Source organism: Coturnix japonica, chromosome 3, assembly GCF_001577835.2.
Source record: "Coturnix japonica isolate 7356 chromosome 3, Coturnix japonica 2.1, whole genome shotgun sequence".
NCBI lineage: Eukaryota > Metazoa > Chordata > Aves > Galliformes > Phasianidae > Coturnix > Coturnix japonica.
This window is the reverse complement of record NC_029518.1, coordinates 34,901,679-34,924,970: the sequence shown is the minus strand read 5'-3', so window position 1 is coordinate 34,924,970 and position 23,292 is coordinate 34,901,679. Positions and strand designations below refer to the sequence as shown.

Sequence of the window (23,292 nt, the reverse complement as noted above, 5' to 3'; positions counted from 1 at the left end):
CAGTTGCTAAAGATATTATAAATAATGCTCCTTCCTAACAGAAAAGGGTCAGAACTTGGTAACAGCAAGGAAAATGTTGGATAAAACCAGGTATTCCTATTTGAGAATGATAAACTGGATTTCATACAGGTTTGAAAATGAACTGAGGGAGGCTTCCCTCCCCTCCCCCCTTTCTTTTTAAAGATAACTCTTTTTATAAAATGGAAAAATGTATAGAAAGATACTATTTTCCACTAAAATAACTAAGGTTTTCAATAAACCCCACTGACAAATTTCCTTCCATTAAGCCCAAATATTTTCACCTTCAGCAACTAAATATCAAAACTCTTACCTACCGAGAAACACACTAGGGATGTGCTTGTTTTATTTTTAACTATAAAACAACAGATATCTGTAGAGAAAGATGACACCACACACACGTGAGTTAGCTAGAGGTTTTGCCCCCACTAGTGACAAATCCAGCTTGCTACTTAATCAGACACACACAGATGACTCTTCAACATGCACCTTGTAAGAGAAAGTCCAAAGCTTTCACACAAGATTTTTAAGAATTCTTTTTGATTTTTCCACAGTCCAGGACTGTCAGATGCAAGGTATTCTGGCACAGAACATTAAACACTAAATACTAAACACCTACTGAGGTTAACATTAGCTTTTTCCAAAGGTGTCTTTAAGAAAACAACAGAAACTTCAGCTGACACACTTTCATGAAATTACCCCGTTCCAACCAAGCCCAGCCTTCTACTGATTAATAACAAAACCAGTTCTTGTCTCTGTATTCACTCTACTGTGGATCTCAGGGCAAGCTGCTATAAACAACATAACTAATCTCAACTTTCTTATTCCAAAAGTTGTAAATCATGCATCATACCTCCAGCAGAGATGTTTTCTTTTGTAACCTCTGTTTTGACAGTAGACTGATTAGATGCCTTCATCTTTGAGGTATTAATGGATTCCAGAAGGGAGACAAACTCTAGAAAATTAGACTCATTGGGCACCTGTCCTTCTTTAGCTTCTAGATCAGATTTAGAAGTTGGTAACGTCTTCTCTTTGTCAGACATTTCCACAGAATTCTTACTTAAAAGCACATCTGTCCCACTGTCTACACTCAGCACCCGCATGTGCCTCTTTTCATGAGCAGTTCTACAGGATTGAGGATCGAGGCTCTGTAGTTCTTCTTTTGAATTCAAACCCACATTTTGGACATTTTCAGAAGCATTCTTCTGATTTGGATCTGAATAAGTGTTTGTTTCCGAATGGGCATTTACTGGATTGCTCTGTTCTTTTACTGCATCACCAGACTCATAGCCAGAGCAATGGTTGGATGACAGATCTGTCCTCAACATTTCTGGAGTTCTTTCACTTTCACTAATTTCTGGACAGTCATTACCTTTGCTGTCATCAGACAAATCAAAAGTTATAACAGGAATTCTGAGCTGTTCATTGGTCTGCTGACTTTGCCAATCTGCTGTGACTATACCAGATTCAAGAGCTGAGCTTGTTCGCTCGGTACCCAGAGCCCTCAGATGGACAGAGTCTGCTAGGTCACTGAGGGCGCTGTTTGGTGTGCTGCTCATTGTGATGACAATTTTAATGGGTTCACACAGTTGGTCTCCAGGAAGAGAGTTGTCAACAATTGCAACAGCAGTCTCACTATCCGAGCAGTCAAGGTCTTCATTGGTACTATCAGCACTGCAAGAACTTTCCACAAGCTCAGGATCTTTGGTTGCAAAAGCACTGCACTGTGGGCAGTTACTGGTAAAGCTTGCCTGCAGTGAGCCATCTGCTAATTTCTCTCTTTTGTGACTTCTCAGATTACTCGAATGGTCTGAAGTAACTGAATTTTCACTGTCCCACGGTTCCAAAGAAACTCCAGTTCTTAAAACATCACCTTGCAATGAAGAGATATTAGATAAATTTTTAGCTATATCTTTGTCCATGTGAATAACTTGTGATCCACGTTGCTCATCCTCTCCGCTTTGATTTACTCCAGGTCCAGAAAGCGTTTCCACAGCAGCTGGTTTTGTCACTATTGCTGATGTTGTAGAGCCTGAAGCAGAGGCTAAGGAAACTGGTAATACATCTCCTTTAATACCAGGTGAGGTAGATGAAACTGGTGGTACAGACTGGTCTTCTAATACTGTAACCCCTATCAAAAGACATAACATAAATTAGGTTTCACAAACAGGATGACTTTACATTATCAAGGTAAAATCCTTAGTTAGCAAAAACTGTAAAGAAGTCTGCAGTCAGAAGACGTTTAAGGGCTTTAAGATGTTACCTGAACACTGGCTTCCTCTTTTAATGGATCCCAGAGACACGGAGCATCCCAACAGCATGGGAGAAAAACTCTTTAATCTCTCTATATCAAAAATGGGGAAAGCTACTTGGTATTCTCACCAAAAGGCTGTGGTCCAAACAGCTCAGCTGACAGCTAAGAAAGCTTCTGTGAGAATTCCCTTGAGATTTTGTTACCTTGAGCTTTGCCATTCAGATGCTAACATGAAGCATGACGGATCATGCTGCAGGGTCTTCTGTGTCTTTATTTATTTATAATTTTGTTTATGGCAAATAAGGATGAAATAAAAATTCAAAGGGGATTATAATGCCTTTAAGATACCTTTAAGATCTTCAATAGTTTCCCGTGTTGGCAGGTCCTAAAAACAAAAACCACACAAAATTGGTAAGGCTATGTATTAAATTATGTTGGAAGAAAAGAAATAGACGTAATGCAACAGATCAATGCAGTAGTTAACTAATCAAAGGTTAATTACAGTACCAGTATTTGGTAAACACCATTGAAATTTGGATGTGTATCTCCCACAAAATGCAAAGGGTGGGTGATGGAGATGGTTATAGAACAGACATGCTCCAAAATGCATCATTGCAATTGTGTGTGTTATATCTGGGGAGAAAGAAAAGTGAAGATTTTATTTTTGAAAACATTCTGCAGTGCCTGACCCAGACCTTCTTAAAATAGTTTAGGAGTAGAATACATTCATCTTTTCCACTTCTCATTTTAGTGATTTAAAAACAAGTAGCTGAAAAAGTTTGGTCTCCAGTCCTTGGTAGCAATTTCTCCATGAAGAGCTAGAGGAGAAAGCCATTCAGTTATCCTACAATCATTCAGATTGCAAGGAAATTACAGAGGTCATTTAGCCCAAAGCCTTTCCCCCTACACACACACACTCAAGGCAGACACAGTTAGAGCAGGTTGCTCAGAGCCATCTCCAGTAGAGCTTTGAATATCTCCATGAATGGAGATTTCACAGCCACTTTGGACAATCGCTTCCAGTATTTGACCACACTTCCAGTTAAAAAAATAAAAAAATAAAACTTTTGTTCACTGTCTCTTAGTCTTTCACTTTGTACCCTCTGAGTGTGCTCAGTCCTCCCCATATCCTTCATTAGGAAGGTGAAGACTCTACATTCTTCTAGTCTTACATAGATCTGCCTGCCCTCATACATCCAATCCCAGTCATTACTGCCAGTGGCCCTTTTCTGGATTCTCATCAGCAGGTCAGCATCTGTTATGCAGTGAAGAGCCCTGAGCTACACAGTACTGCAGAGAAACATTTTAGGAACAAGAACCAGAATGGAGAACTAGCAAAAAGTTACTGGGAAAAAATAACATGGATCACCTCAGGCTGACATGCACCAAAATTAAGAGGAAATAATTATTACATTTTACAATCTCATAGTGATAGCCTGGCAGCAGGAAGAGGATATTGGGTTTGATTAGGCTCAATCTACATGTTCAGAAATGGGAGACTCAGACAAGTTCCCTGGGAAAAAAATTAGTTTGTTGACTGGACAAATACCAGAATATTGGGGACTAGGACAGAAACAAGGTGGAAAATACTTTTTCTCATAAAAGAAAAATTGTTAATGTCTGTGAATCATACAGATGCTACAAAAAGGTAGAAACACTCCAGGAAATGAGGAAATACTTTTGACTCAATAGTTTGAAGTAAATAAGGACACAAAAGGGGAAAAAAAATGAAGACAATGAAGTATCAAATAGCTACTTATTCAGAGATCACTAACCATCCTCTGCACTGAATGAGGCAGGAGTCCTGTAGAAAGAATAGTATGGGATCACATAATTAAAGATGTTATCACAGTATACTTGGGGAGCAGCTGAAGATTACACAGATAACATTCATTCCGTTTCCTAATTTTTGTACACTTTTGTACAATCAACAAACGAACAGTTAGCACAGTGGCATGGTTAGGCTGGCATTTTACAGGTTGTATAATTTGAAATATTATCGCAGGGGAGAGATAATCAAAGATTAATGAAATGCTCACCCGTGTCCTAGGCTCACAGTAGAAAACTCCAACAGGAGCCATCACCAGAAAGAGATCCTTCCCTAGTGGGGGTCAGCCCTTAAATGGGGTCTAGGAGAGCTGCACTCAGGCTCCACCCACTCATCACACAGCTGAATTGCCTTCACCTGTGGCTGACTCAGAGCTTGCCTCAGGTGATCAATCAGTGGTTCAGGCTGTGACTCATCTTTGTTCTTCAAACTTCTCATGAATATCTCTTTCTTAAATAACATCTACAAACATCACTTTCATCACTTCATACACTAAGTGATTTAGAAAGCATAGCCAATAGTGTGGAATCTATGTATTTTCAACCTTCTGTAGATAAAACCTGATTTAAATCTAGAAGTTATGTTTTCTTCAAATATTGAACTGTTATTTTATAACCATAAGTCCAGTTACACAAAAAATAAGTTACTAATGCTTCAGGAGCTGACTCCTTCTCAGGGAATGAGAAACTCTGACTGCATTAACTTCTTTCTCTGAAAGCAGCCTTGAAAACTAGCTGTCCTCAGCAAGATTTTCAAGTCATTTGGTATCTATAGAGCAGACAGACAACTCTCAAGACTTACAGAATTATCTCCTGCAGGTTCAGCTTTGTAAAATTATACTTGTGAGTTAAGGCCAAGGCTGAGCAACAGCAGTAGTTACACAGAGTATCATTTCAACTTGAAGCAGACCTGATTCCAGTCATCAGCATCTGACTGAAATTCCATGTGATAAGAATTCATTGAAAAAAAGTGAAAACGTTATTACCAAAAAGCATACTAACCGCTGCCCCAGATGAGCTCTGTGAGTGGAGAGCTTCTATCCTCGAACTGCTGTGTATTGTTGGGGTAGAGCCATTTTGGTTGGTCTCACCAATTACACCATTATCCCCAATCTTATTGCTGAAAAGAGAGAAAAGGAACCAAGTTATTTACTTACCTCCCATCAAACAATCATTTGAAATGCAATGCATAATGTCTATCCGTATAATCATTAGACCATGAAAAGTGAAGTTGTTCCCTTTGACTTAATTAAAAGAAGCATACGTTACAGGCAGCTCGTTAATCATTTCCTTGGTGGATACATTCAGCTATTCACTACTCTTCTTAGACATAGGCTTCCCACGGACGTAAGCAAATATTCTTGGACAAGATGTACTATTAAGAATCAACATGCTATAACATTATTTCTCCAGAGGTGGGGGGGGGGGGGGGGGGGGGGGGGGTCTCAGTCACCTTCACACAATTTTTTCTGTAATAAGCTGACTTCAGAAACTTGTTCAACCAACACACCAAGGCCTGTTTAAAATCCATCAGCCAGCTAGCCAAAATATTCTTTATCTTTTGATCAAAAACAGTAAAAACCTCTGTTCTTCCTTCAGCCTTTAACACTTCTTTAAAAACACCCAGGTTTTCTCTATGATCTTTTAGTCCCTCCCAGACAGGTCTCTTCCCTTCAGGTGGCTGCCCCATCCCAAAACCAGGTGCAGCTCTGCCTGCTGCATCACAAGCATGCAAGAACCACTGAGAATAAAAGCACTGATATGGGTTTTAGAAATGCCATTCCCCACAAAATTGTAGGAGTTTTCTTGCTGTCAATGGGTATTTCTGCTGCACAGGACAGTGCAAACTTATCAGTAATATACAATATACCAGCAACGCATAACGTGAGGCTTACCTATGATTTGAAGGCTGAAGAACTGTGTTTTCTTTGGGGACCTCTGCATCCTTACACTGCCTTCCATTTTTTCTTGGGACCTGTTGTTGAATTGCTTCACCTTTATCAAACATAAGGTGCAGACGGTAACTGATCACCTTAATAGCCGTGAAGAACACTGTCACTAAGCTGCAGTATGCAAAAGCCGTAACTGCATTTGCTGGACAAGCCTATAGAAAGGAATAATACAGACATAAGCATATAAGTTTATTATAAGAAGATGGTGCTATTTAAAGACAATTTCAATACTTTTTTATTATTTCTAATTGTCTGTTATTTGTAGCTCTACTGAGTTTTACAGACACAAGAAGTACTGTACCTCCATACAGAAATGTTGAGTTCTACTCATCAGAAAGTTCTAAAGATTTGCTCAAATTTCCAACCATTTATTCTTCTTTTGATTAGCTATGGAGAGTTTCTTTTGTTAACGTATCCAGAAAGCCAGTAAAAGATCACAATCAACAAACATTGTTAGAACGCTGTCAAAACAACCCTTCCAGTACTTGAAGGGAGCTTATAAATAGGAGGGAGGCCAATTCTTTTACATGGTCTGGTAGGAATAAGATAAGGGGAAATGGCTTTAAAGAGGGAGGGTTAAGATTAAACATGAGGAAGAAATTCCTCACTCTGAGGGTGCTGAGACCATGGCACAGCTGCCCAGAAAAGCGGTGGGTGCCCCATTCAAGGGCAGGTTGGATGGGGCCCTGGGCAGCCTGAGCTGCTGGGTGGCAGCCCTGCCCACAGAACAGAGGTGGAACCATATGGTCTTCAAGGTCCCTTCCAACCCAAGCCATTCTATGATTCTATGAAAATTCTCCACTCCCAGGACAACACAGCTTTTCCTGCATTATCAGCCACAAAACAAAAGATAAATTATCCACAAACAAGAAACTCCTTTTGAAAAACTGCCATCTTACCATTTCTCAGCTACGAGAGTAATGCTAAAAACACTAAAATGCTGCAGTTTCATTGCCTTTTTCTAACATTTCACAACATCTCCTATTGCCTCTACTGCTGAAGAATTAAAAAATAATAATAATCAGGATCAGTCAAAACAAACAAATGTAATGTATTTGGACAGAGGCAGCTTCTTAGAACGCTTTTTTTCTGAAGTTCATAATCATTAATTTGCAGCTGTCTGTGTCTGCTGATTTGGGATGGGCACCGGGTCTCTTAGTCATTACAATGAATTGTAGTTCAAACACAGACATTGGTACGTCATGTCTGTGAAGGAACAGCACTCTCCTATGTAAATACTTCCTTACTGTAAAGAAAGATTCATAATAAATGCTTTCAGTTACATTTGAAGGGCCAAAATCTTCATATCTATGGTCACAAAACATCCTTACATGAAGTTTTTATTCAGTTGCAGAGAGATCTAATTTCATGCCCTAAATCTATAATTTTAAATACCAGCTTCGGAGATCAGGGATCATTTGAATTTAAAAATCATTTCAAAGTCAGAAATGAACCACACTGCACCCACACAGATAAGGAAGGGTATGAAGTACATTCACTTCATCTCTAAAACAAGCCACCATGTTTATCTTGATGTTGAAATGAGCATGCTGAATCATCTCTGCGTTATCAGCAGCAAATGGGTTGCTACTCCTCTGCTGCATTTAGCTTTCCAGGTAAATTCTTTCTTAGGACTATTCTGATTCATATAGAATCATAGAATGCCTTGAGATGGAAGGGACCCAACTCCTGCCTCCACACAGAACCACCCAGAAATCAGAACTCCTATTTCTCACAGCTTGGAGCTGTGACCACTGCCCTGGGGAGCCTGTTCCAGGGCCCAACCACCCTCTGGTGAAGAACCTTTTCCTGATATCCAACCTGAACAACTGCTGAATTGTTGAACTGAACAACTGAAGAGCAGCATATTCTTAATGTTCTGGATCTTGGAAGAAGCCACACAGAAGAAGCTGCAGCTTACCCATACAAGGAATTAGGAGAAAGATGAAGGCAGGGATGGAAAGCCTTGGACTTTCAGAAACAGGTCTCTTGCATAAGGGTAGAAGTGTCATCTGAGTGCAGCTGGTGTTCCCAGGTATGGATGTGTGAAAGCTACAAAAATTTTCCTGAGCTAGGGGAAATTAAATTACAGACCACTGAGGAATTATATGATAGGTTCACTTTTGCTGTACTAGAGTTATTATTAGCCTTGTTTCCTACAGAAATTAGGTTTTATAATCACACCATGTGGCTGTTTGCTCATCAACTCTCCAGCCCTGCTGCTGAAGAACTTTTTAACTCTTTAGCAACTTATCACCTAATTTTAATAGAACACCTGCTCGGAGCAGGCCAGTAGCTTCCAATATCAGAACACTGTGGGCCACAGGCAGACACTCAGATTCATGTGTTTGAAATGCTACTTAGCTTCCTGCTGATGCAGCAGGGTTGGTCTGCCCGTGCAGACAGAGCATCTGCCTGGGGTTTCTGGGAAGAAAGACTGGGATATACCATAGCACTGAAGCCAAAGATATATATGCTAAAGTTCCTTTAGCTGAATTAATGTCTAAGAGATGTCCCTAACACATTGTAGAACATGGAAAAACAGGCAGCAAATCCCAGGGGTGTAAACTCAGCTTCAAGAGTTCATTCTATCTCCTAATAAATATGGTAAGAGCAGCATAGATTATCTATCTATTCCAGTGATACACATAACCTTACTGTTACAGAAGGAGAAATTAGGTTAAAGTGTGGTCAGCTGGGACTGGAAGCAGCTGACACACTGCCAGCTTTATCACAGTTTACCTCTGAGTAATTTGTTTATGTGCCCACACCCTTATATTGCCATGCTGTATTTATCACGGTATGACTTGAAGACCTAACGTTCAACTCAAGAGCTTCCTGTCCAGCAAAAGAAAGAAGAAACAATCACTAAGTTATCTCAAGGACTCACAAAAAGGCAGGTGCACGCTGTCTTGAGGCTCCTAGAACAGGCTGCAGTACAAGCATCCCCAAAGCCATTTCTCTGCTTTACTGGTGTTGCACTGGGGCTGACCTCAGACAGGCATCTCTGCTTATCAGTGTCACTAATCTCACACATACACACAGCACCTGGGAGCCCTGTGCTGTCTGTTACTTTAATCCACCAAACCATAATCTGTTACGAGATCTGCCATGGCAAGTTTATAAAATAACAATATTAAAAGTTGACTTTTAGTAGCAACGATGTTCCAAATAGTTTTCAATGTATATTTTTAATAGCATATCTGCTGCTACAAAGGATAAATGAAAAAGACTAAACTGAACTGCATTTTCAGGAATGGTGAAGTTCACAAGGGAACAATTAGTAGCAGAGTAAGCTGTGCTGACAACGCTAGAAAACAAAATCCTCGATCCACACAACAGAAACAACTTGATACTATAAGCTCCTCAATGCTACTGTCAGCACATCTCAGCTGAGCCAGTGTGAAAAATCTAAAAGCAGCAGGATGGGGTTTGTTGCTTCATTCCAGTCAAACTGTTTCAGGGAGACTTTCTGACTTTGTTAGAAGTGTAACTGATACAATCCAAAGCAAAGGAATGTTTCTAGTAACAGCACTCTAATTTGGTCTGACTTTGCCATTTCAAGAGATATTGGTGACTGCTTAAGCTGATTCCACTCCAAATATCGCCAGAGATTGTAAGTAAAATTCCCCAAAGAAATCCTTTAATTAAAAAAAGAGGTTCAAGTTTCTAAGAGGCAAAAATATCTGTCGCCCACAAAGTTTACAAAACCCACTTAAAAGCAGGAAAACAAATACTTGAGGACACCATTGCTTGAGCAGGCAGCACCATAAATGCATTACTCTTATCAAGGATAAAGAATTCCCATAGCGACACATTAGCTCAAGAACACAAGTCCTTCATTTAACCAGATGATTCATCAGAAAGCCAGCCAGTCTGCAGGAGTACATCCATCAGGACAGACAAACACGAAGCCCAGGAGAAAGAAAGGGAAAAGTCAAACTGATAAATCTGGTTTTCTTCTTCTCCCTTTATATCATTTCTCCCATTTAACATTTGCTTCAAACTACAGTGTTCTTTTGTGCAACACTATTAGTCCAAAAATTTCCCGGAAGGCAACACAGTCTTTCAGATATATACCTACTTACTCTGGAAAACAAAGTTAACCATCACCTTTTTTTCCATCATCTGCTTTTTAAAAATCATGCACGTCACTTTGGCAGCAATTCTTATCACGTTAGGCTCTTGTTGGCTTGCAGAGGACAGAGACTCTATTCACCAGAAAACATAGTTATGTTGGCTTAAGAGCTCCATGACAGGGATTACAGGGATTGAGAACAATCCATGCCAAAAGTACAGCATACTAATTGATTTTTAAACATACATAACTGGCCTCTCACTGGAATTCAAGAGAGACTCATGATGCTCTTTGCAAATCAGGGCCATCTCTGACCATAGAATCATTGGAGGTTGAAGGGACCTTTAAAGGTCAACCAGTCACCCACTCCAATTCCACACGTAGGGCAAAAAGACCTGCCTAGAGTTTTTGCTAAGCTCCAGCCATTGAAGAGTTCACCAAGGAATCACACACACACACACACACAGAATGACCCGGGTTGGAAGGGATCTCAAGGATCATGTAGTTCCAACCCCCCTGCCTGGCAGGGCCACCAAACATACACATTTACTAGATCAGGTTGCCCAGGGCCCCGTCCAACCTGGTCTTGAACACCTCCAAGGACGGGGCATCCACAACCTCCCTGGGCAGCCTGTTCCAGGGCCTAACCACTCTCCTAGTGAAGAACTTCCCCCTAACATCCAACCTAAATCTTCCCTCTTTTAACTTAAAACCATTTCCCCGTGTCCTGCTATTGTCAGCCCTTTCGAAGAGTTTACTCCCCTCCTGCAAACTACTTCCAAGCTTTCCTCAGGCAGAGGGAAGCACACCAAAACCGAGTCAAACTTCCAGGTTCTATATTAAAGTTCGGCAAGCAAATCCTAATTAGTAAAACCACTGACCTGCAATGCTTAGCACAAGGTGAGCTGCATGGCACGAGGAGCACTGCGACTCGCCAGTGACATTCAGGCACTTGACTTTCTGCCATTATTCACCCCTCTCGGCTGGTCAGACCAGGCCGGGTGGCACACAAGAAGCCGCCCCCAAAGGGGGTTCCGAGAAGCCGCCGCAGCCCCCCACCTCCCCGGGCCGCCCCATCAGCGGGGCGCGGCCTCCTCGGGCGGTCACGGCGGGGACATGGAGCCCGAGGCCGCGCTCTGCCTTTGCCGCAAGGCCGAGATGCGGCGAGGCCCCGACCGCCAGGCCGCTCCCCGCGCCCCCAGCCCACGGTGCTCACCAGGTGCATGGCGAGCGGCAGCGTCAGCAGGAAGAGCCACAGATAGAGGTGGCAGCTGTTGGTGAAGGCGCCTTGCTCCGGGTCGTGGTACCAGCCGCCGCTCAGCGCCGCCCACACTCCCTGCCCCACCAGCCGCGCCGCGGGCGACACCATGGCCGCCCCCCGCCGCCCCTCAGCCACCCGGCGCCGCCGCCGCCTCCGCCATGCCGGGTGCCGGCGGATTCTCCCATGGTGCCCCGCGACGCTGAGCATCCCGCCCCACCCCGGCCGGGCCGGGCCTCCCTCCGCTCAGCCCCGCCGCCGGGCCGCTCCCGGGGCCGCGCCCGGCTGCCGGCAGCGCCAGAGGGGCGGCCGCTGCGGGTGGGCGAGCGGACGGACGGCGCAGCGGAGCCACGTCCCGGAGCGCGGCGGCTCGCAGGTGCGGGAAAGGCCCGGCCCACCGGGCGGCACCGCGCTGGGCACGGCGCAATCCCCCCGTTCACCGCCACGAGGTTATTTTACACAACTCGTCGGGTGTTTGTCAGCCAAACCTCGGCCCGCTTGGCGGTACCCCGAGCTCTACTTTGAGTTTGGTGACAACCGAGATTGAATTAGAGATTTTATAGTACGCCAGGGGTGTCTGGAGGTGGGTGTGCATGGCACCGAGAGGGGACCAAGAGCAGGTAAGCTAAAGGCAGCACAGGGGACACGGGCCACATCCCTGTGGCACACCTGAGGGAAGGGATGGCAGGCAATGGGTGCCATCAAACAACGTGTTTGAGAGGTAATTCACCACATCTAAACTCAACTAATAGCAGGACACAGGGAAATGGTTTTAAGTTAAAAGAGGGAAGATTTAGGTTGGATGTTAGGGGGAAGTTCTTCACTAGGAGAGTGGTTAGGCCCTGGAACAGGCTGCCCAGGGAGGTTGTGGATGCCCCGTCCTTGGAGGTGTTCAAGGCCAGGTTGAACGGGGCCCTGGGCAACCTGATCTAGTAAAGGTGTATGTTTGGTGGCCCTGCCAGGCAGGGGGGTTGGAACTACATGATCCTTGAGGTCCTGTCCAACCCGGGTCATTCTGTGATTCTGTGATTCTACTCCCAGTGCTGAACACAGTGCAGCCACATTGGATGCTTGATAGGTTTGAGAGCCATACAAACAAGAGGGATGGCACCACTTATTTCAGTGACACAGCACCTGCAGATGTCTGTGGGACTACAGCCATGGGATGAGGTATTTGCTTGGCTTGTCCTTGCTAAAGAGTCACCTAATCTGTAATACTGTGGGTGCCCCATCCCTGCAGGCATTCAAGGCCAGGCTGGATGTGGCTCTGCACAGCCTGGTCTGGTGGTTGTTGACCCTGCACGTAGCAGGGGGGTGGAAACTGGATGATAACTGTGGTCCTTTTCAACTCAGGCCATTCCGTGATACTGTACAAAGGAGGCACAGTTCTGGCATTGCCCTGCATGCCGTTCCATTAAACATGTCTTTAATAACATCTCTCTCCCTCGGCAAATGGAAATTTCTATGTTATCTTTTGCACAGTAAGGCAAATTTTTTTTCAAAGGCAGCAAATTTTGTTAACACAAGCATCAAACACAATCAGCAGTCATCAATAAGATTTTAATAAGTAGTGATTCAAAATATTAATTTTTTCAGGAACTACCCAAGTTGTTTCCTATATATGCATATGAGCTTCGCCATCAGCAACCTACACGCTGTTCTTCTTAATGCTAAGTCCACTAGGTGGTGCCATGAGAAAAGTCACAGGCACTTCACGTTGCTCTGTGCTGGGAACAGCAGTCACAGAATCATAGAATCACTCAGGTTGGAAAAGACCTCGAAGATCATCAAGTCCAACCACAGCCTAACCATAGTACCCTACCTCTAACAACCCTCTGCTACATCATATCCCTGAGCACCACATCCAAACGGCTCTTAAACACATCCAGGGATGGCGATTCAACCAAATCCCTGGGCAGCCTATTCCAGTGCTTAACTACCCTTTCTGTAAAGAAGTGCTTGCTAATATCCAGCCTAAACTTACCTTGGCACAACCAAGATCCTGGAGCGCTCCGTGCTGCAGAAACACCGAGTAACAACCCCGGTGCAGCAATTGCTGGTGCATAATGGTACTTGAGGGATCACATTTTGGAACACCAGCTCTAAATCAATATTTAAACTTTTCACCGTCCTGCAACCAACACCTTGCCTGACCCAAAACATTCCACACTTAATGAGTTCCTGCAGATCCCTTCCGATAAAGTTCAAGGTGGAATTTGTGTGGCGGAGCGCTTGTATTACAACATACTTTATGGCTTTTATAATAAGGCAAATATGCAGATAAAGAAAAGGCTCACAATTATCTCTCTGAATAACCGCGGGGCATTCTTGCATATTAAAGGCAATGGGAGAAGACCTGATAGACACGCCGGTTCTGCGTTACTTCTTTTTGGTGTTCCAGTAATCAGCGCAGCGTTTTATTCTTGCGTAGAGATGTGGGATGAGAGGGATGCTTCCTGTGGGATGAGCGGGAGTTTATTAACTTCGTTAGGCTTAAATTGTGGAATAAGTCAGTCAGAAACTCGGTTGTGATACACAGCTGCACCGAACACGCAGCTGAATAGCGAATAATAGCTGAATATCAACAAACACACTGATGGTTCCCCCTCACCCTGGGGCTGACCCGAGCAGCAGCCGCCCCCGAGGCGTCCCACCCCCACCCTGAGGCCCCCTACCTGCCCACGTCCCCACACCCACCGCCGCCCCCTCCCTCCAACCCCATCCCTGCTCTCGCCGCCATGTGACGAACGACAGGCAATCAGCGGCGAGGAGCGGGGAGGCGGGAGCGGCGCCACTCCCCTCCCCGCCCTCCGTGCCCGCGCTTGCGCCCTACCTGTGTCAGCCCGGCGGCTCCCGCTCGGCGGCGGCAGGTGAGGATGCGGCCGGTCGGGCGCCCCCGCGGTGGCGGCTGCCGGGGTTGAGGTCGCCGCTATGGCCGCGCCGGGCGCCGGGGCGTCGGGCTCCGGGGGGCCGTGCCCGCTGTGGACGGCGCTGTACGAGTACGAGGCGTGCGGCGAGGACGAGCTGAGCCTGCGGCCGGGAGACGTGGTGCAGGTGCTGTCCCGGGACTCGCAGGTGTCCGGCGACGAGGGCTGGTGGACGGGGCAGATCGACCAGCGCGTCGGCATCTTCCCCGCCAACTACGTGACCCGGCAGCCCCGCGGCGCGGCGGGCGAGGAGGCGGCGGGCAGCCTGACCGAGATCGACTTCCAGCACCTGGAGCTGCAGGAGATCATCGGCGTGGGGGGGTTCGGCAAGGTGTATCGCGCCACCTGGCGCGGCCGCGAGGTGGCCGTGAAGGCGGCGCGGCAGGACCCCGACGAGGACATCACGGCCACGGCCGAGAGCGTACGGCAGGAGGCCAAGCTGTTCGCCATGCTGCGGCACCCCAACATCATCGCCCTGCACGGGGTCTGCCTGCGGGAGCCCAACCTCTGCCTCGTCATGGAGTTCGCCCGCGGCGGTTCCCTCAACCGGGCCCTGGCCGCCGCCTCCTCCTCCGTCGCCGCCGTCCCCGGGGCCGCCCGAGGGGGCCGCCGCATCCCCCCGCACGTCCTGGTGAACTGGGCGGTGCAGATCGCCCGCGGCATGCTCTACCTGCACGACCAGGCCATCGTCCCTATCCTGCACCGCGACCTCAAGTCCAGCAACAGTGAGTCCCCTCGGGGAGGCGGCCGGGGGCGGGGGGTGGCCGCTTCGGGGAGCGGCCTTCGGGCCCGGGCGGCCGGGGCAGCGGGGCCTGCAGCGCCCCGAGGTGGGTTGGCAGCAGGTGGGTCTGTGCGCTGTGAGCTGGTCGTTGGTTCTTTCGGAAGGGTTGCGGGGGGGAAGTGGGTGTGCTTGAAACACGGCAGGACCGAGTCCTGTCCTTTCAGGTAGGAAGGAGCGCAGTCAGAAGCGAAGCAGGATGAAATCCTGTGCGTGGTCACAGCTGTAGTTTCACTAGACTTTTTTTTTTCTTGAGCGTAGACTGCTATCCTAGTTTTTACCAGACCTTAGATCGGTATAGCTTTTAAAGGAAAGATTAATCATAGAACAGCTTGGATTGGAAGGGACCTTAAAGATTAACCTGTTCCAACCCCCTGCCGTGGGGGAAGTGCTGCCACTTGCTAAATCAGTCTGCCCAGGGCCCCATGCAGCCTGGCCTTGAATGCCTCCAGGGATAAAGGCAGGTTTTGCTTCTATTAATAATAAAGATATTGCTTCTGTTTCACTTCTGGACATTTGCATGCTGTTTTGTTTTTCATTTGATAAAATTCACCTGCAGCAATGGGAAGAACAGTATTTTAAAAACAGTAGAAACTCTGGTGCTTTCAGCATTTGGTGAGGACAGAAGCACCTGAAAGAGTGAGGGATTTGTCCAGTTCATCCGTAATGAATCCTTCACCCATCTGTGTGTGGGGTGTCTTAAGACAGCTGTGTTGAAAGCTGGCTTCACAGGGATGGAGGTGTTTAAGTCCTACCATCGTGGTTGTGTTTCAAATCAGTGGCCTGAAAGTGGAAATCTGTGCCCGTACAAAAACGTTTGAAGCAGTTTCACAGAATCACAGAATAACCTGGGTTGGAAGGGACCTCAAGGATCATGTAGTTCCAACCCCCCTGCCTGGCAGAGCCACCAAACATACACATTTACTAGATCAGGTTGCCCAGGGCCCCGTCCAACCTGGTCTTGAACACCTCCAAGGACGGGGCATCCACAGCCTCCCTGGGCAGCCTGTTCCAGGGCCTAACCACTCTCCTAGTAAAGAAAACCACTCTCCTAGTAAAGAAGTTTCTGCAGTCTTGCTGCAGATTTGGCCTATTCAGAACGGAAGTGTTCCCCTGTTTTCGGTTGGCCATCCTAAAGTGGTTAAGTTAAAATGAAAAAGCTTCATTCAAGTTTGAAGCATTTTGTTTGAAAGGCTTTTGTAGTGTGTCTTGAAGGTCATCATGCATGGATTGTTAAGACAAGGCTCAGTCATGGGACTGCTCCTGAGAACACTTTCACTATTTGTTTGATAAAGAAAGGACCTGGCTCAGCTGTATTTGTGGTTCTGATTGTAGCTCAAGATGATGAACTCCTGGAACGTTGCTTCAGGGTCTAACAGACTTCATGGCCAATGTGTTAAATCCTAAGCAGCTGTTAGTAGGCAGCTCCTATTCTAATTTACTGTGTTGCTCAGACTGAGCTGCTGTACCTCTGTTACACTCCTGATGTGACAATGGCAAAGTCCACATTTGAAATGAACTTGTAACCCTGGTTTAGCACAACACTCAGAGCCGTGTTGGTGACTGCTGTGTACTGATTACCATTATCATCTCTGTGTACGTAGATAATGGCAGAGCCTTTTAAAAATATGCTTTTAATTATAACCTCAATATATGTGCTTATTCACTGCTTCTATTATTTACTGTGGTTGCCCATGTGATTGACTTCAGCTGCGTAGTTTTCTCACCCATGTTTCTTAATCATGGTGAAGCCTGGCAATGGTCTTGATCATCTAACTGAATGATAATGATTCTCAGCCTGGAGAAGAGGGGGCTCAGGGGAGACCTTATTGCTCTCTATAACTTCCTGAAGGGAGGTTGTAGTGAGCTGGGGGTTGGCCTTTTCTCTCGTGTAATCAGTGATAGAACTAGAGGGAATGGTTTTAAGCTGCACCAGGGGAGATTCAGGCTGGACATTAAGAAGTATTACTTCTCAGAAAGGGTAGTCAGGCACTGGAATGCACTGCCCAGGGAGGTGGTGGAGTCACCGACCATGGGAGTGTTCAAGAAACGTCTGGATGTGGTGCTGATGAATATGATTTAGCCAGGATGTATTGGTAATGGTTGGACTAGATGATCTTTTAGGTCTTTTCCAACCTTGATAATTCTGTGATAATGTTGGAAGTCAACAGTATGCTAATGACAGAAAGTACTGTGATCATTAAATCATGTTTTACATGAATTTAAAGGGACTGCAAATCCTGACAGTTTCTCCTGTTACGTTACTTGTCTGTTTCTCCAGGATTTCACTTTGTTCTGTTACTGTCATCTTTTCCAGCCTTACGTGACTGGGAATAGAAGGCTGCTAAGGTGTGTGGTGCTTGGTGTGGGTAGCATCAGCTTGGCAATGTCTGTAACCACAGTCAGGGCTCTGACTGCTCCTGTTGATCAGCTGTTGCTTGCTGCTTTCCCTGGCCCATCAGTGGTGGTGGTCAGTGTTCTCCATGGAGTAATTGCCAGTAGTTTGCCACTCTACCAGTTGGTGGTTTTTTTCACTGAGGAGGAGTTCTTCCTTAGACAACAAACTGGAAAAATGACTTCCCTTAAGAAGGCATGGTATGCTGAATAAAATATTTCATTAGCAAATACCAAAGAACTGTGTTTTCAGCTCCTTCTACCAGCATATTTGCTCCAGAAAAGATGTATGTCGGGACTTGTGGCTGGTGGGCAAAGCAGGCAAGTGTGTTATTTCTCTCCAATCCCTTCCATGAAGTTAGGATCTGTAGGACAGTGCATCTGGCACTGATGTCAAATTGACACGACTGGTAAGAGATCCCCACAGACTGAATAGAAGTAATGAGAGCAGTAGAATGTGTTTCATTTTTTGACAGCAGTGCCTGACTTCTTTTATATGCAGAAGTTTCTTCAGACTGCTTTTGGGAGGTGAGAAAAGGTGTTTTGTTTCTGGTGAAATAAAACATAATAAACGTGGCTGTTAGTGGTGATTTGCAAATTGGATGTGGGTGTTTAATAAAAACTTGTGCAGGTGGCATGGTCATAAGTTTCTTTGGAAAAGAACAGTCTATTTTGAGAGTATCTTTCTAATAAGCAGCTTTTATGATCTTGGATGCATAGATGAAGGAGATTATCTAAAATTAGGATGGACTTTACCTACATAAATTCTGAAGGAAAATCTGAAAGTAAATTTGAGGTTTCTCAAATTGGCATATATAGTTAAGGAATTCTGAATTAAATAGTAATTTGAATGGAGTGAAATATCTTAAACTGAAAAAGTAGTACCTCCTGGGTACAGGTATAGTCCTGGTTTGCATGCTGGTTGATTATGAAAAAGTTGTGTTCTTACTGAAAATAATTTAAAAAGAAGTTCATATTCAAGACCAGAAACTAATGCTGAAAAAGAGAAATAAGAAACAAGTCTTTCTTTTTTTTTTCCTTCTTCACTTCTCAACATGTTTGGTGACTTTTTATCATAGAGTGGCTTGCATTGGAAGGGACCTTAAAGCCCATCTAACTCCCTACTGTGGGCAGGGTTACCCCCCACCAGCTCAGGCTGCCCAAGACCCCAGCTAACCTGCCATTGAGCACCTCCAGGGATGGGGCACTTATGGCATCTGTGGGCAGCTGTGCCAAGACCTCACCAGCTTTGAAGTAAATAATTTCTTCCTAATGTCTAATCTAAATCTTCCCTCTTTCAGTTTAAAGCTTTTACACCTCGTCTTCTTGCAACCAGACCATGTAAAATATCCCACTGCACCTCTTCTGTAGGCCCCCTCATTGTGTCTACTGGAAAGTCACAATGAAGTTTCCCCAGAGCCTTCTCTTCTCCAGACTGAACAATCCTATCTCCTTCAACCTTTCTGCATAGGATTGGTGATCATCTTCATGGCCTTCCTCTGGACCTGCTCCAAGAGCTCCACATCTTTCTTTTGCTGGGGTCCCTGGTCTAGACACAGTATAACCAGTTTTCTCTAGTTTTTCTCTGGGGGAGTAAAATTATTTTCTTTTGGCCAAGGGCACCTCATTAATGAGGATGCCTCAACTAACCCTGGTTATTTAGGGGCTCAGTACAGTCTTTTATATTCCTTTCTTAGGGGTTTTAATAAAGCTGACAGTATGTTCAGATAAAACGTGCACAGTTTCACTTTCTGAAGTCTAGTGTAGAATAAGCAGAGGCTTGTGGTTTTGGGACTGATTTCAGATTGCGCAGTACTTCTGTCTAAAAAATGTGTTTTATCTGTAGTACAGCAGCTTTGTGTTCTTATAGAAAACAACAGAAGGTTCATAATATCTTGCTTATGGCATGAACCGGTCCATGAATACAAGGGTGAAGCACAGAGCTGATTCTGTGCAGATTATGTGTATGTGCATAATCACAGAATCACAGAATGACCTGGGTTGGAAGGGACCTCAAGGATCATGTAGTTCCAACCCCCCTGCCTGGGAGGGCCACCAAACATACACCTTTACTAGATCAGGTTGCCCAGGGCCCCGTCCAACCTGGTCTTGAACACCTCCAAGGATGGGGCATCCACAACCTCCCTGGGCAGCCTGTTCCAGGGCCTAACCACTCTCCTAGTGAAGAACTTCCCCCTAACATCCAACCTAAATCTTCCCTCTTTTAACTTAAAACCATTTCCCCGTGTCCTGTGTCCTGCTATTGTCAGCAAGAACACTGGTGAGTCCTGTTCATTTGTTGTAGATGGATATGAGAGTAGGTTTTGGCTCACTAATTCTTCCAGCTTCCCAGGATCCTCTGTGGCCCTCAGTTTGCTGGAGTGCACCAGGTTTGTATTACATATAGAAATCATCAAGAGCAAGTTGACTTTAAAAGGCTATTAAGTAAAGCCAAGGCCTTAACAATTATAATGAGAGCAATACTTGAAAACTGAAGAGATCGAACATACAGACATAACATCTCCAAGGGCAGTTTGATGTGGAGATTTGAGGAGAAGCAAGATGAAAGAACCTCTGATTATTGTTCCTATAGGTTGTTTGCAGCAGAATTGTTCAACTTATTAAACAACGTGAAAATAAGATGGAAGTATTTTCAAGTTCTCACAAAAAATACTTTCCCTCAAACTTCCCTACTTAGCAGCTTTATGGTGGCTGTTGGGCTAGGAAATGAGAAAAAAACAGTCCCTTCTGGGCTAGCCCCAGCTGTCCTAGGGTACCACCTCCAGAGCAGGGGTTTCCTGTCATCTGCTCTAATAGTCTGTGTCTGCTATAATTGGTTTGAGACATCTGTAGCCTTGCTAACTGCTGAGCTGGCATTACTGGCTTGTGTCTGTGAGGTCTGGAGAGGAACAAACATTTGTCTGGCAGAACTGAAGTTCCTCTTCTGTTAAGACTTCTGTAAAACCCACACAAACTTGGCAGCTCTGAGGACGTGACATTGCTTTGACTATTTTATCTGAGAGTCAGATAAAATGGTGGGACTGAAAGTAACTGGGGCATGGGGGAAGGACTGACAGATTTTTCTTCAGGAAGAAGGCCCTTGTCCCACAGACAAGGAACTGCAAACCTTAGGCTATGTGTGAGATTGTTTTCTAGTTAGGAAGGTGTTCAGAATATAAATACTTCTCCAAGTGTTTGAGCAGTTTGTGTGTTAGCAATTCACAATTCTCGTGCCTCATTTTTCCATGCTGTATTCATATAGGAAGTCATGGTAATTAAGTGCTGCTATTCTTAATTACCTAAATTACATAAAGATTAGAAAATGTCCTAGGTGTACCAGCTTCCTGGCCCATCTTTATGTGTGTAAGTAGCCCTGCCTTCTGCTTTGCACTAAAGATAATGCTGCTGCATTACAACATTAAAAGCTGGTCATACATTCCTGGAATGTATAGCAGGAAGGAGCAATGGATTTGGTAATCTTATCTGATTAGTATGTTTAAAAAAAAAAAAAAAAAAAAAAAAGAAGCCATAGAAGTATTGCAGAATTTCATCAACTTGAGAAACAGCATCTCTTTTGGATCTATTAGAAGACAGCATGACGCTCCATTCAAGTGTTGTGCTTTGATTCATAAAACGTTGCTCCCAGTAATCTGTTATGTGATTTAATGTGTTCTAACTATATAGATGGGGATTTTATTTCCTTAGAGACCCTGAAGGAAAGTGAGATACTGTGAGAGCAGCAAGTACTTAGCAGCCTTGAGCTGTAGCATCTTTCACTGCAGCAAAGGAAAATATTTTGCCTGTTTTGTTTTCGCCTGTTACATTTATTTACTTGCTGCATGTGTTCTGTGTTCAAAAAGAGATGCTGGAATTCAAGAAAGAGCAGTTTTAAGTGGCTCATTGCTGTGGTTGTCACCATCGTAGTAGAAATAACTAGTGCTAAAATATCAGAGATTAACTTGCAACTGAAGAATGTGTTTCCGTATTTAAATATAACATGCAGGGAATTAATGACTTCGTTATGTTTGTTTATTTATTTATTTATTGTCAAATGAAATGTTTTGAACTTCTATTTTGTAACACAACTTTTGATTGCACGGAATGTATTAAGAATGCTTCCAGAGTAGTGTCTAGTAGCAGTTATTTTCCTTGTAGATTTAAGGCTTAACTGCTGTAGTCATTGATTTGATCTTAGGCCGGTATCTTCTAAATTTGCTGCTCTTTGATGTTTTTGTGGATCTCAAACCTGGACATTGAGAATTGGAGAAAAATTCTAATCACTTTAGACCCTCATTAATTTTGAGGCAGTGTGTTCAAGTATATTCACATGCACTCCTTAATGCTGAAAGCAAGATTCTAGACTGAAACACACTAGCCAAATTTAATGCAACTAATTTAAAAACGCTTATTTGGAATATCCTTATTTTAACTCCTCTTTTGTTTCCCCAACCATGTACACTGACACCTGCACAGTTATTGCTTTCTCTTATTTGGAATTAAGACTGTGTCTTCAACTGTTTGTATGATTAATCAAAAAATAGTGTTGCTTTGCTCTACTTCTGGATCTTACTTGGTTCTTCATGTCTTTCTCCTCTCCCTTTCCTTCTGTCTCCAAAGAAGCTGCTTTAATGTTCTTACACCGATTTTAGAAGTTGTTCTCTTTGTGTTCCTTGCTGGACTCTTCCTTTGGAGGTTTCTGCAAGAGGCCCATTTTCACCAAGGTTTTTGGTGCCTCCTTCTTGCCATGTGGGAATCACATTCTAGTCCATCACTCCCAGTTTTTCTGACTGTTTTTTCTGAAATGAATGGTTTGGGGGTAGCATTGCAAGTCGTACTGTGAGACTTTTAACTACAGTATTTGTAATGAATATGGTATATTAAACAAAGCTTTAAGCAATACTGGCTTATTTTTTTTATTTTTTTATTTTTTTCAAAAGCTGGTGTTCTAGTGTATGGTCCCATTCCTACCTGTCTCTGAAAGTGGCACAGAGAGCAATTAGCTGCCATAGAAGTCAGTGGAAAAACTAGCAGCTCCCATTAGCTGCTAAAATACTTATTCAGTTCTGTTTGTTCTACTAGACTGTGAAAAAACAACTTTACATGCTGATTGTAACATTTGTCTAATGAGGTATTGTACGTACATAAGTATAATGCAAAATGTAATTGTGTAACTGAGATGTGGGCATTGATAGCATCGTTACTCTATCATCAGAAAGACTTGAGAGATCTGAGTCTTCAGTTGCAGTGCTGTCCCCCCACACTCTGCTTTGGGACTGCAAGTCCAGCTCGTGTGTTTGGACGCTCTGACTAAATACTGGAAGTTTGATTAAGAAGTTATGTTCTGCAGCCTCAAAAGAGTAAAGAAGCAACACACCATTGTACTGTACTTGGATGCTGAATACTGTGTTGTGGTTTCTTTGACCTTAGAAGATAACAGCTTTTTCTCTGCAGCCTCTGTTTTAGTTTGTATTGTTTTTTGTTTTTCTTTTTTTATCACTAAGCTTGAACTTTCCTTTAAATGTGCTTCAGTGTTTCAAGTTCTGAAACAGTGGCCTTGTAGCATGAGCCTCTTCAAGGAGCCTTTACAGCACGAGTGACTTCTGCCCTTGATTTTTCATTTCTGATGATCTGTTACATTTTGAAACATTGAAATTCAGTTCACTGATCTTCAATGACAATGCTTATTAAAAGTGCAGCAATTTTTTGTTTCTTCTTATGTTCAAGCGGCTATATTCAACCGGCTGCCCGGGGAGGTGGTTGAATCACCATCCCTGGATGTTTTTAAGAGCCATTTGGATGTGGTGCT

The 23,292-nt window shown here is 44.3% G+C and overlaps 2 protein-coding genes across 7 annotated transcripts in view; one reads left to right on the top strand and one right to left on the bottom strand.

Moving 5' to 3' along the window:
- The window catches only part of PCNX2 (pecanex 2), a 133,460-nt gene extending 121,941 nt beyond the window's left edge, over positions 1–11,519 (bottom strand). For 2 of the 3 annotated variants that reach the window (XM_015857877.2, XM_015857878.2), the window contains exons 1-5: positions 11,346–11,519; positions 5,995–6,203; positions 5,102–5,219; positions 2,621–2,657; positions 872–2,149 (exon numbers count right to left, since the gene is read on the bottom strand). In XM_015857877.2, the coding sequence (XP_015713363.1) occupies positions 872–2,149; positions 2,621–2,657; positions 5,102–5,219; positions 5,995–6,203; positions 11,346–11,498 (1,795 nt within the window). In that variant the 5' untranslated portion in view covers positions 11,499–11,519. Of the gene's footprint in view, positions 1–871; positions 2,150–2,620; positions 2,658–4,311; positions 4,375–5,101; positions 5,220–5,994; positions 6,204–11,345 lie in introns of those variants that run through there. The other variant, XM_015857879.2, reaches the window with a different exon arrangement.
- Positions 11,520–14,226: 2,707 nt separating this feature from the next.
- MAP3K21 (mitogen-activated protein kinase kinase kinase 21) overlaps positions 14,227–23,292 on the top strand; it is a 40,827-nt gene continuing 31,761 nt past the window's right edge. For 2 of the 4 annotated variants that reach the window (XM_015857902.2, XM_032443581.1), the window contains exon 1: positions 14,228–15,039. In XM_015857902.2, coding sequence (XP_015713388.1) covers positions 14,319–15,039 — 721 coding nt within the window. In that variant the 5' untranslated portion in view covers positions 14,228–14,318. Of the gene's footprint in view, positions 15,040–23,292 lie in introns of all 4 variants that reach the window. The other 2 variants (XM_032443583.1, XM_015857904.2) reach the window with 2 other exon arrangements.